A 14,024-nucleotide genomic window follows, 5' to 3' on the forward strand; every position below is an offset into this window, starting at 1 on the left:
TCAGAACATGTAAACTGACACACCGTGGCCCACACACACACACTCTCTCTCTCTCTCTCTCTCTCTCTCAGTCTCACGAGTCTCTCTCTCTCTCTCTCTCTCTCTCTCTCTCTCTCTCTCTCTCAGTCTCTCTCTCTGGCGCGTCAGTATACGTCACTAGTACCGTGGGCTCTGAGTACTGAATAACTCATGACAATCTGTTCAGAGTCAGCGCGGCAAACATGTCCCACTCACATTTGCTTTTATCTATCGAAAGAAATACATGGAGTTGTGCAACCATACATATGACAAAAAGTGTTCAATCTCATATCGCACTTGAAAACAAAAAATCAAAACATTAAAACATGACACTTTGTGCATTTTATCCTGGTAAATAGTGTGTGTGTGTTTGTGTGTGTGTGTGTGCACGTCACGGTGTGTGTGGGGGTGTGTGTCAGTGTCACAGTACGTCACGGTGTGTGTGTGTGTGTGTGTGTGTGTGTGTGTGTGTGTGTGTGTGTGTGTGTGTGTGTGTGTGATTTTCCTTGGGGATCTTGTTCGTGTAATATGTGTCCTATTTGTATATTAGCCATCACATATTTTAGTTTATTTGTACAAAAAGGCATTTCCCATTTCGCGCGAAATCTCACTGGTAAACGCGGACTGCATGTTTAGCAATTATAATGTCTAAAAACCCCAAACAAACTCCCAAGCAAGGGAACACCTTGTTTTCCTACTTCTCCAAGACACCAGTCAAAGACAAAACACCCCAAAAGGATAAAGAAGTGCTCTCGCCTCGCCGATCTCCGAACAACAAGGCCAAGACCAGTCCAAAGTCGACCAAGAAAAGCAGTCCTCCTGTCACCCCAAATGGCTGTGGTGAGCTTACCTTGAATGTTTTAGTTGTGGGTTTTTTCTTCAGCAATGTTCCTTGGTTTCTAAGCAAAGGTTGAGTGTATAAATGCGGGAGGCTGGGGGGGGGGAGGGGGCAAGAGAGGGTGGTTCTTCTTCTTCCGTTTTGCAACCACGGTCATGAATGACCATTATTGTTGTGGTGTCTGAACTCTGATCACAGGCGAAGGTATCGTCCACTGGACTACTACTATCACAGAAAGAGTCTTTCTGTGATAGTAGTAGTCCAGTGGACGATACCTTCGCCTGTGGTCAGCTCTGGCACCCGCTCGAGGACGATAACAAGCACGCTGTGCACCCCACCCGTCGGCGTTGCACCAACGTCAGTTATCTGGATGCAGCAACGTACCAGGGTATCATATATATCAGATTTAGATTCAGATAGTGATAGTGATACTAAACGTGATCAGACCACAGGCGAAGGTATCGTCCACTGGACTACTACTATCACAGAAAGACTACAAGGTTTGTCACTCACCTTCGAGTCTTCTGTGTTCTTGGAGTCGCTTCCTGGGGGAAAATATTGTTCAAGACGGTTTGCCTCTTCCTACAGTCTGTGTAAGGTCAAATAAATACAGTTGAATGATTGTTTGAACTATATGCACCTTTAGTTTTCAGCTTCCGTTCGCTGCAGGTTGTTTTTAACCATCATTTGGACGAATCTTCGTTTGCGAGCCGCTAATATCCACTTGGCGTCAAATTATGCATCCGCACCGAATATGCAAACCAGCGCTCATTGGTCTAAAACATATGTAAATATTGTGCAGCAAAGGGAAGCTACCCACGGGAAAATAATCATCGAATATCCTGTTATTAACCAATGAGCGCTGGTATGCATATTCGGTGCGGATGCATAATTTGACGCCAAGTGGATATTAGCGGCTCGCAAACGAAGATTCGTCCAAATGATGGTTAAAAACAACCTGCAGCAAACGGAAGCTGAAAACTAAAGGTGCATATAGTTCAAACAATTATTCAACTGTATTTATTTGACCTTAAACAGACTGTAGGAAGAGGCAAACCGTCTTGAACAATATTTTTCCCCAGGAAGCAACTCCAAGAACACAGAAGACTCGAAGGTGAGTGACAAACCTTGTAGTCTTTCTGTGATAGTAGTAGTCCAGTGGACGATACCTTCGCCTGTGAGCTGACTTGAAGGCCTCAGTACTGTCCGAGTGCTGTGACTGTCGTTCCAGGCTATTATTGTTTTGGGAAAGAAAGCGTTTCTGTATTGTTCTGTCTGACAGTGTGGCACTTCGTAGGCTTGTCATTGTTCCGGATGTAGTTTTCTACCGGGTTTGGAATCATGTTAGACGTTTTGAGCGAATGAGGCGGCCGGTCTTCTGTGGGGTGATGAACTGCTCAGGAGACATTGCTGGCACCAGCCCCTTAACCACCTTATAGAACAATGTGAGCCATAGTCATTCTCGTCGATCTTGGAGGGGGGAGGTGAAGGTCATATTTGGTGAGGAGACCGGTAACAAAGTCAGGGGTCGTAGATCTGTAGTCCTTGGAGATGAAACAGACTGCAGCTCGCTGTATATCATTATCAGACAGGTGGTTATGAATATGAGACAGGGTTTTTACCAGAATATCAAGCTATACAATCGTATGGGGTTGTAGTTGCACACATTTTCAATAACACATGCATAGCAAGGAACTTCCAGGTTAAAATCTGCACAAGGATTGAAGGAATCAGGTGCTGCCACTACCAGCACACTTTAAAGGGGCAGATTGAGTCATTGCGGTTAGCTGCACTGGAGACTGCGTCCTACAGAACAGATTGTAAATTTACCATGTCCGGGAATGAAAAAGAAGCAACATGTTAACAGCACTGGGGGTGTTAACAGCACTGGGGGTGTTAACAGCACTGGGGGTGTTAACAGCACTGGGGGGAAAGAACAAAAACAAACATTCTATGGTCTCTTTTATCATCACGTGGTGTCCTTTTCTCGGTTGTTTGTGACAAGTCTAATTATCATTATGTTAAAGTTTTATCTTTATTCTTATGGAGTAGCAGTTAAACGAGTAGTGCATACTTGTTGCTTGCAGTTGCAGTTGCCGCAGACTTCACTCCTGGCGACCTTGTGTGGGCCAAGCTTGCAGGGTACCCGTGGTGGCCGAGCCTGGTGTGTGACCACCCCACCACCAAGTCTCACTTCAAGGGAGGCAAGAAGCCAGAGGTCCACGTCCAGTTCTTTGACACGCCACCCTCCCGTGCCTGGATCAAAGCCAGGTAAAATTATTTCTTGTTCTTTTTCAGCGTTCGACGGTAAGTAAAATAAATGGATTGAATTTGCTGAAACTAAAAAGTGAGGGTAGAAGAGGGGGAATGGGAGCTTCGTTTTGCTTTGTGTCACTTCACATATTCATACTGTTTTTTTCTTTCCATTTGAAATATCTTCAGAGGCGAGTTTAATCTTAGGGGTTTGAAGGGTGTTTGACATTAATTTGTGGTGATGTGCGATAACCTTAGAATCACCGCTGCTGCAGTGCAGGTTTGTTTATCAATGTCATTTATTTTTCATTATTGTTCATTTTCAAGGACATGCTGCAGTAAAGATTAATATTATAGACTGTAGCTTTGTTCAGGGACAGAAGTGTTCTAGTTCTTAATGTGAAGTAAGATTTGCCTCATTGTGAAAAAGCAATATTTTTTCTTGAAAAGTACAAGTTCGACTGCCTGAATATATCCCCTCTTTCACTTGCAGTAATGTCAAGCCGTTCAAAGGGTCGGACGGCGCTGAGTTCCAGAGAGGGGGACAGTTCTACACGCTCAACACACAGATTCGCAAGGGTGCAGAAGAGGCCGATAAAGCGGTGAAACTGCCGGTCGAGGAACGTCTGAAACTTGTGGCTTTCCTCCAGCCGTCAGACAGCGAGGAGGAAGATGAGGAGGACGAACACGTGGATGAAATGATGGACTTGGATCGTACGTTTGATTTTCTATGACTTTTTGAATGATTTGCTGTTTGTTTATAAATTATATGGAGATTGTGTGTGTGTGTGTGTGTACATTGATACACTAAATAGATAATTTTTTGTTCAGAATTTGGAATTGTAATGCAACTAGTGATGGGGATTGGTATGTGAAAAGAGGAGCATTTAGGGGTAAATGATCGCAGTGAGATTGTAAAGTGTGAAGAATTTTGAAAGAAAACACTGGATGCAATACTGCCTATAAAAGTTAAGTTAGATTCATGTTAGAGGCATGCTTTGTTTTACAAACAATGTGTAGAGTGAAATTCATTCAGTCAGTTTTGGTGTCTTTCGAGTCTATTAGTATTACTTTGTTTTGTTTTTTTGTTGGCACCAGTTTTGTGGAATGTTTTATTACACAGGTTAAAATGTGATTATTTTTTGCTTCCATAGCGGACATTTTTGATGCAGAGATGTCCGACGATAATGACGACAGCATCAAAGAAAACAAAGCTGCAGAAGAAAAGGTACAATTTGCACGTAACAAAATAAGAGGGAAAAAGTTACCTTTGTGGTTTTTGCATGCTCAAAAGTCTGCATCTCAGAAGTTTTTGTTGGCTTTACTAGTGTGTCTGTGTGCGATGGTAGATTTCGTAGAATGTCCATAAACTAAAATTGTCTTGACACAAGCCACAGTTTTTTATTCTTTTTTTTTTGTCAACACTATTTCTCAGGCAACTGTTTTGGATTTCCTTCAAAGAAGACTCATTCCCGGAAAAGATTATTCCTAGCTCTGTTATCTTCATGACCTTCCCAGGTTCGAAGAATAAGAAAATAGGCAATGTTTAGAAATAACTCTTGTCAGGTTTATATGGGTTGTGAAAGAGTGAATACCCTTGCTTTTAGTGAGACAAACAATCCACAGGTGCTTCTTGTCCATGTGTTTCAGACACACCCCTCGCTAGCGGCCTGTGGATTGTTTGTTTCATATCAAGCAAGAATATTCAATCTTTCACAACCCATACTAGAGTAATATGTATGTATTTGGGGAGATTTCCCTTTTAAGTCACTTCAGTTTATCTTCACTTCATCTAGTTCAAGGGTTACTTTCATCCTTTTAGTAACTTTCCTTTCTCTGTCGTTTCAGATCTTGTGGTCATTGTTTTGAGTAAAACTACAAACTCAGACAAAGAGTTCTTCGTACTTATTTACATACAAACCCCACAGAGTTATTAACGGAATTCGTCTATTGTCTGGACACAAGTTCATTTTTTTGTTTTTGTTTTTTCAGCACTATTTTCTTAATCAACCATTTCGGATTTTCTTCAACAATATTTTCTCAAGCAACCGTTTCGGATTTCTTTCAAAGAAGGCTCATTCTCGGAAAATGTTTTCCTTACCTCTGTTTTTCAAGACCTACACAGGTTCGATAAATCAAGAATTAATCAATCCAACCTTGTTTAAAAATGTTATGCAGACCACAGAGACGGCCACCCCTGCTAAAAGCGAGACACCCTCCAAGAAACGCACGCGGAAGACGAGACAGGCTGCAGGGAAGCCCAAGAGACGCAGAATCATGTCTCCAGACAGTGCAGAGGAAGAATCAGGTATGATCTTACAATTCTTCGACAGGGGTTGTGCTCATTAAAAAATGTTGCATATGTATTGCATTTTCCAGGAGCTATGCGCATTACAAATAGCCATATTTCTCCTAACACAATTCTTGGTTTGCGTCAACCTACCAAAATCACTCAAAAGTTACTCATCCGCCGATGGAGTAACGATCACTTTGCGCAGTGTATGCCCTGCCAAAATGTGTCTTACACTTGGAGTCAAAAACCTTTAGAGTAGTTGATTTGACATGAACTGATGAAGTGTTTTGTATTGGCAGAATACCACTTTTGTATTGTTGGTTATTGAGAAAAAAATGTTCACTGGTGTGTAAAATATTGGCATGAACAAAAATCCTGCAAGCTTATAGGTAGAAGCAGGATCCTCTCTACTTTTTCAAATTTGTTTTCCTTTTTGTGTGGAGTTGAAATTGCTCGTTGTTTGGAGGATTGTCGAGACAAATGTTTGATTCATACATATATGATTGACATAAGTACAAAAGATGGTGATATTTGAACAGGCGATGAATTCAAGCCAAGTGGGTCAGAGGATGACGAGGACAGCGCCAGCAGCGGTGTTGATGAAGATGAGGTCTCTGGACCAGAATCAGGGTCGGAACCAGACTCCCCAGTCAAGGTATGTATTGCTTTAAAAGACAGGCATGGGAATCTTCTGTTTTAGCCTTCATTGGTTCAGTGGAATCCCCCTTTTAAGACCTAAACAAATCTGAGAAAATAAGGTCTACATGGCTAAATATTTTCTTGTTCTTCTTTATTTTGGCTGTCATGCTATATGGCGAAATAGATTCTTGTTTTTGGTCGCTTTGACTGTAATGCCATATGGCGGAATACATTCTTGTTTTTGGTCACTTTGACTGTTATGCTATATGGCGAAATAGATTCTTGTTTTTGGTCATTTTGACTGTAATACCATATGGCGGAATACATTCTTGTTTTTGGTCATTTTGACCGTAATGCTATGTGGCGGAATACATTCTTGTTCTCGTCACTTTGGCTGTAATCCTATATGGCGAAATATATTCTTGTTCTGGTCACTTTGACTGTATTGCTATATGGCAAAATATTTTCTTGTTCTTCTTTATTTTGGTTGCAATGCTATATGGCGAAATAGATTCTTGTTTTTGGTCACTTTGACTGTAATCCTAAATGGCGAAATATATTCTTGTTCTGGTCACTTTGACTGTAATGCTATATGGCAAAATATTTTCTTGTTCTTCTTTATTTTGGTTGTAATGCTATATGGCGAAATAAATTCTTGTTTTTGGTCACTTTGACTGTAATGCTATATGGCGAAATAAATTCTTGTTCTCGTCACTTTGACTGTAATGCTATATGGCGGAATACATTCTTGTTCTCGTCACTTTGACTGTAATGCTATATGGCGAAATATATTCTTATTCTTGTCACTTTGACTGTAATCCTATATGGCGAAATATATTCTTATTCTCGTCACTTTGGCTGTAATCCTATATGGCGAAATATATTCTTATTCTCGTCACTTTGGCTGTAATCCTATATGGCGAAATATATTCTTATTCTCGTCACTTTGACTGTAATCCTATATGGCGAAATAAATTCTTGTTCTGGTCACTTTGGCTGTAATGCTACATGGCAAAAACTTGGACATGTGTGTTCTAAGCAGAAGAAGAAGGCGAGTGCGGACACCAAGAAAGCCACACCATTGTCCAGCAACAAGAAGGTGTTCACGCCGTTGTCAAGCAACAAGAAGGTGTTCACCCCCGTGGTCAGCTCAGCCACCAAGTCCAAGCTGTCGCTCTTCTCTGCTCCTGAACCTGTGAGTAGTCCACTCACACACACACACCCAGAAGGATGAAATTTAGAGTGTAGGTGCATGTTCACAGCCATGTTGAGTGCTACTTGCACGTTGTTGTTTTTGTACAGTTCTGCGAGCATGTGCAAGGAACCAACTTTACACATTGAGACACCAGAGAAAACACCCTTCTTGATAAACCACAGATGTCAGGTTTCCAACGATGAAATGAACTACATCAAAATTATGGGGAAAACACGCGGACTACATCAAAATGATGGGGAAAACACGCGGACTACATCAAAATGATGGGGAAAACATGTGGACTACATCAAAATGATGGGGAAAACACGCGGACTACATCAAAATGATGGGGAAAACACGCGGACTACATCAAAATGATGGGGAAAACATGTGTACTACATCAAAATGATGGGGAAAACATGTGGACTACATCAAAATGATGGGGAAAACATGTGGACTACATCAAAATGATGGGGGAAACACGCGAACCATTTGCACATTAAAAAAATGAAAGAAATAAAAGAAAAAAACATACACTTAATCAAAAAGCATGGCAATTCAGTAGAACGCTGCTTTCAGAAGTTACTCAAAAGTTTCATCTTAAAAAAGAGCTTTGTCATGCTCAAGAGATAGAGAAAGTAATCACAGGTAACTGCACTTTGCTGCACTGACTAATCTATATACATATAAATAAAAGAGAGTGTCTGTCTGTCTGTGTGTGTGTGTGTGTGTCTGTCTGTCTGTGGTCGCCATACCTCAGAGATGGCAAAAGATAAGCACAAGATATTTTGCATGCACACTGCCCTGGACCCACAAATGTGCACCTGGGTTTTAGTTTCTCCAGACATTGTTTCCTTCCTCGGATAATTACCCTCCCCATCTATCAATACAGTCTATATAGTGCAAGGGAGGTAAGTCATGCTTTGTCACCCACGGAAGGGAGGTAACTCATCAAACCAGTATACCGTGTCATTCTCAAGGGTTACCCTCCGCCCGCTATCATCCCGCCGCCGCCCCCCCCCCCCCCACACACACACACACACACTAACCCTGCCCCCTGCTCCCCCTCCCTGCCTTCCAGATCATCGCGAATAATGTTTACGAAACGATCGCCTCAGTGAAAGATCCTGAGAATTTACAGATTTCTCTCCCCTGTTCAAAAAGGTATGACGCGCTCACTCATGAGGTATGCGTGCTTTGATCAGACGGTAACTACAGTGGGTGTGAGAAGGGGTAAACAAATCACGAAGAACACGTTGAACCAAATAGAAACTTGCCTTGCCTATACATCCAAATGTATGAGCTCACACTGTCATTTTTCTTATCCACATTGGAATAAGAGAGGTTTCTGAGAGAGGGGAGAGCAGAAACACCCGGGCGAAGCCGGGCCTGACTGACTAATTGGCAATTAAAACAAAATGTGAGAGTTTGCATGTGATGTGTTTGTGCAGGCACCATCTGGTGAAGGAGGTCAGTCCGAGTCTTCAAACTTCGTCCACAACAGGCTGGACTTCTTGAAGCCGGAGAATATAAGGTACAGTTTCTGAGCGATAGTAAAGCCAAAAAGAAAAATATGTCTGTTTCCGGTAACATCGCCGAAAAAAATAGGGTCGGTCAGTCGGTGTTTTTTATTTATTTATTTAAAAAATAAAATGTTTTAAAACTTTTTCTTACGTTTTGTTAACGTCTTTTTACGTGTTTTTAAAAAAAAAGTTTAAACGCTTCCTTAGTTTACTTAAAATTATTTAGCACATGTTTTTGACCTAGATATATTGAAACTAAATAAAGTATACTTGACTTCATTTTTGTTGTTTTTTTGTTGTTGTACGAAAAGCACAAAAAAACCTTTAGGGTCGGCGCTTAAAAATAGGGTCGGTCGGGTTACCGGAAACAGACATATTTTTCTTTTTGGCCTAAACATTTCTTGAAGCCAGAGAATATAAGGTGAAGTGTCTGAGTGATAATAGACATTTCTTGAAGCCTGTCTTTAACAGGGCACAGTTGACTACGCTAAGTAACTTTGCTGCCTAAAGCTTTAGCATTGAGTTTTCGGTAAAAAGACTTTCTGAAGTCTTCGCGATGCCGACTTCGGGCTCAATTATCAAGCATTAATAGGTAACATGCACCTTGAGTTGCCTTGTGTGGTGAGATACGTGCGCGATATAAATCCTCGTAAAATAAATAAATTAAATAAATAAATTAAATAAATAAATTAAGGACCGCCTTCACAGAGGTCACAGCCTTTCTCCCTTCCCCCACCACAACTTCCACCCCACTCGAACCACCACCCCCCCCCCCCCCCACCCCACCGACACCCTCCCCTTTCAAACGAAGATGAATCATCTAGTGTGCCACCCCCCGCGGGTTAGGGGGAAGAATTTACCCGATGCTCCCCAGCATGTCGTAAGAGGCGACTAACGGATTCTGTTTCTCCTTTTACCCTTGTTAAGTGTTTCTTGTATAGAATATAGTCAATGTTTGTAAAGATTTTAGTCAAGCAGTATGTAAGAAATGTTAAGTCCTTTGTACTGGAAACTTGCATTCTCCCAGTAAGGTAATATATTGTACTATGTTGCAAGCCCCTGGAGCAAATTTTTGATTAGTGCTTTTGTGAACAAGAAACAATTGACAAGTGGCTCTATCCCATCTCCCCCCTTTCCCCGTCGCGATATAACCTTCATGGTTGAAAACGACGTTAAACACCAAAAAAAGAAAGAAAGATCTAGTGTGCCAAACGACAAAATTTAATACTTTTTCTTGTCTGCTGAAAGTACCTACACTCTTTGATGTGATTGGTTGGAATAAAAATTAGAATGACTTATTCTCTATTGACGACTGTAATTCTTCTCTGTTACGTTGTTTTTCTGACAGATGATTCACGCTTTCTTGAGTGAAGCATCCAGTTCCACAGACTATGAGAAACATAAGCTTGAACTTTCTTGTATTAATCAAGCGAAAAATGTGTTGATTTGTCTTTTATGTTGCATTTTGTGTTAGATTTAATATGCGAAAAATGATATTATTTTCAAAGGGATGCCAACAAGAATACGCCAACAGATCCAGATTATGATCCACGCACCCTGTACGTGACACAGAGTTTCCTGGACAAGCAAACGCCGGTGAGTTTACGGTTTAACTACAGTGTCTGGCTACTCAAAAGACCACTGGGTCGACACACTGTAAATGTAACGTTTCTTTTTGTCAATAATTAAACATTCAAATAACCTACAGTTCTGTTTTGATAGTGTTTTGGACAACTGTGGTAAGTTGCATTATTGATTGATTCTGGCATACAGATCAGCCTGCCTGACATTTCATCAGATATCCTTGCCTTTTACTAGTTTCAGTTTTACCAGCTAGTGTCATGAAATGTTGCACATGTTCATTTCCTCGGATATCTTACATCCTTGCAGTTGCTCCTGCAACAATGTATTTCTCCAATGAGTATTATGCTTGTCTGGTTCTTTGGCAGATTTCTGAAGTCTAAATGTTGACTGAAATCCTCATTCAATCAAAGGTGTTGACCAACAGAGGTATAAACGTGTGTTTGTGTGTTTGTGTGTTGCAGGGTATGCGCCAGTGGTGGGAGCTGAAGAGGAAACACTTTGACACAGTCCTCTTCTTCAAGGTATGAACATTGTTCTCATTTCAGAAAGTATTCAACCACAGGTTACTTCCAGGAAGTCTAGAACAATAACAGTTAGAAATCTGAAACAGAAAAAAAAATCAAGAATAACAAACTAAGTAAAGTTAGTCCATGGAACATTTAATTATCAGTGGTTATGATCTGTGAATGTTTTGTTTTGTCTATAATTGAACATTCCATGAACTAACCTTTTCTTTTTTTGTGTCCAGCATAGCATTGCAAACAAGGTATTTTTTGAAGGTTGCCTTGAAACCAAATGTTCTGTGATTGTTTCAGGGAGCAAATGTAAACTACTGTCTTCTTGTACTTGTTTAAGAGAGAGAGAGAGAGGAAGAGAATGATAGAGAGCGTTTGTGTGTGTTTGGTTTTTGTCTTATTTCTGTATAACTATTAGGCATCAAATGTTTATCTTGTGTTCCAGATGGGGAAGTTTTATGAATTGTTCCACATGGATTCTACCACCGGTGTGGAGGAACTAGGACTCATCTACATGAAGGTACTGCTCTCTTTATTTGTGTGTATGTGGCTGTGTGTATGTGGCTGTGTGCTTCGTCCATTTGTAAAATTGTTGGTCTGTTTGAAAAGAATGGTGTTTGACAAGAATGAGGTTCTGTGTGTTTGAATGTAAAGAGGATCTGTGTGTGTTTCTATCTCAGCATCTGTTATTCTGTTTGAACTGTTCAGGAAGAATGTGAAGGAACTAAGGATTGATTTCAATGCCATGCATTGCTACATGTATTGAACAGCTGTAAAGCTGTACCTTATCAGAAATATCAAATGTCATTGCAAGATATTTTAAGAGAAAAAGTAAATGTTTTTCATTTCTAATATTTTGTACAGAATCTGTCATTTGATAAGTTTATGCTTGTAGCTTTGAACTGTAATTTTGAAATGTTGCTAAAGTGAACATTTCTGTTTCATTGCCAACCACCAGGGAGAGCATGCCATGCTCACTCAGGTTTCCCGGAGATAGATGTGAGTTGAGTAAGTATATTAATTAAATGAGAAATTTTCGATTTTGAAATGTTGCTAAAATGAACATTTCTGTTTCATTGCCAACCACCAGGGAGAGCATGCTCACTCAGGTTTCCCGGAGATCGCGTACAGTCGCTATGCCGACGCCCTGATGCAGAAAGGATACAAGGTAGCCAGGATCGAACAGACGGAGACGCCAGATATGATGGCTGACAGATGTCGAGAAAGTGAGTTGAGAACATTATGCTTTGTTCAAGGGTGGAATTTTTCAGTAAAAGCCAAAATCAGCGGATGAAATTGAAAATGTTCTATATGTGGTGGTAGCTTACAACACTGTACAGAGTTAAAAGTGGATTTACCGAAGTGAGTCTTGCCCTGTGTGCCTTGTCGAAAGGTTAGTGTTTGTTGTGAACCACTAGATTCGCTGCCGAAAGTCAAGCTTTGATGCAGCTTAGCTGTGCTTCACATATATGTGCATATACAGTGACACCAATCATATACAGTGAAACCAATCATATACAGTGCAACCAATCATATACAGTGCCACCAATCATATACAGTGACACCAATCATATACAGTGAAACCAATCATATACAGTGCAACCAATCATATACAGTGCCACCAATCATATACAGTGCAACCAATCATATAGTGACACCAATCATATACAGTGCCACCAATCATATACAGTGCAACCAATCATATACAGTGCAACCAATCATATACAGTGCAACCAATCATATACAGTGCCACCAATCATATACAGTGCCACCAATCATATACAGTGCCACCAATCATATACAGTGCCACCAATCATATACAGTGCAACCAATCATATACAGTGACACCAATCATATACAGTGCCACCAATCATATACAGTGCCACCAATCATATACAGTGCAACCAATCATATACAGTGCCACCAATCAATACAGTGCAACCAATCATATACAGTGCAACCAATCATATACAGTGACACCAATCATATACAGTGACACCAATCATATACAGTGCCACCAATCATATACAGTGCCACCAATCATATACAGTGCAACCAATCATATACAGTGCCACCAATCAATACAGTGCCACCAATCATATACAGTGACACCAGTCATATACAGTGACACCAATCATATACAGTGACACCAATCATATACAGTGAAACCAATCATATACAGTGACACCAGTCATATACAGTGACACCAATCATATACAGTGACACCAATCATATACAGTGAAACCAATCATATACTGTGACACCAATCATATACAGTGACACCAATCCTTTAAGACCTCAACATTTTGAGAAAATTTTGTCTTAAAAGGGAGCAAGTCTTGAATAGTGAGGTAAATTGACCAAGTTATGAACATAGTGGTTGGTTGGTTATTGTTTGTTATCGTCTTTACAACCTATGTGGCTATCTGGGACTTGTTTTTTTTCTTGTTACGTTATGAACAGAAAAGCTGAAAAAGCAATGTCTTAAAACCATAAAAGAGAAGAAATTTTATATTGGAGGATCTTAAAATGGGGTTCTACTGTGTTTAGAAAAGGCATAACATTTTAGCTGAACAAGAGTAGCGCCAATGGTGGACATTTTTCAGGCAAACAAAGTTATGTACAATAACTATTTTTACTTGTGTGCTTTGTATTTTAAAATTCATAAATGTGCATTGAATACTTTGTAAATTGTATTAATTTTTTTTCAATGTTTATTATTTGATTTTGAATTGTGTACACAATAATTTATTTATGTTGTTTTTGTGAGGCTCTAAGAACTGTACCAGGATTTACGCCATATTAGCTTATAAATATCCTCATTATATTATTATTAAATTTATTTTGAAAATGTGCCTGTATTGTTTCAGTGGCAAGGCCTACCAAGTTTGACAAGGTGGTGAGGCGAGAGATCTGCCAGGTCTCAACACAAGGGATTCGAACGTTCAGCCAGACAGATGGAGATGTTGGCGACGCCAAACCCAGCTACCTCCTGGCTCTTTGTGAGGTGAGTGATGATGGATGGAATCAGGGATTGAGTTAGCCCGGAATTACTTTGTTTTGCAGCCGCATTCAGCGCTTCTTGAACATATTTTGTGTTATACAGAGGGCATGTGCAAGAAAAGAAATATATTTACACATGGAGACACCAGAGAAAACACCCTTG

The 14,024-nt window shown here is 40.3% G+C and overlaps 1 protein-coding gene across 3 annotated transcripts in view; it reads left to right on the top strand.

The window, feature by feature from the left end:
- Positions 1 to 611: 611 nt before the first annotated feature.
- The window catches only part of LOC138979898 (DNA mismatch repair protein Msh6-like), a 62,561-nt gene continuing 49,148 nt past the window's right edge, over positions 612 to 14,024 (top strand). The window contains exons 1-13 of one of the 3 annotated variants that reach the window (XM_070352661.1): positions 612 to 858; positions 2,944 to 3,127; positions 3,603 to 3,823; positions 4,264 to 4,337; positions 5,288 to 5,417; positions 5,942 to 6,057; positions 7,081 to 7,236; positions 8,688 to 8,770; positions 10,268 to 10,355; positions 10,805 to 10,864; positions 11,304 to 11,378; positions 11,949 to 12,084; positions 13,729 to 13,865. In XM_070352661.1, the coding sequence (XP_070208762.1) occupies positions 663 to 858; positions 2,944 to 3,127; positions 3,603 to 3,823; positions 4,264 to 4,337; positions 5,288 to 5,417; positions 5,942 to 6,057; positions 7,081 to 7,236; positions 8,688 to 8,770; positions 10,268 to 10,355; positions 10,805 to 10,864; positions 11,304 to 11,378; positions 11,949 to 12,084; positions 13,729 to 13,865 (1,656 nt within the window). In that variant the 5' untranslated portion in view covers positions 612 to 662. The remainder of the gene's footprint in view (positions 859 to 2,943; positions 3,128 to 3,602; positions 3,824 to 4,263; positions 4,338 to 5,287; positions 5,418 to 5,941; positions 6,058 to 7,080; positions 7,237 to 8,687; positions 8,771 to 10,267; positions 10,356 to 10,804; positions 10,865 to 11,303; positions 11,379 to 11,948; positions 12,085 to 13,728; positions 13,866 to 14,024) is intronic. The other 2 variants (XM_070352662.1, XM_070352664.1) reach the window with 2 other exon arrangements.

Source organism: Littorina saxatilis, linkage group LG11 (genome assembly GCF_037325665.1).
Source record: "Littorina saxatilis isolate snail1 linkage group LG11, US_GU_Lsax_2.0, whole genome shotgun sequence".
Lineage (NCBI taxonomy): Eukaryota > Metazoa > Mollusca > Gastropoda > Littorinimorpha > Littorinidae > Littorina > Littorina saxatilis.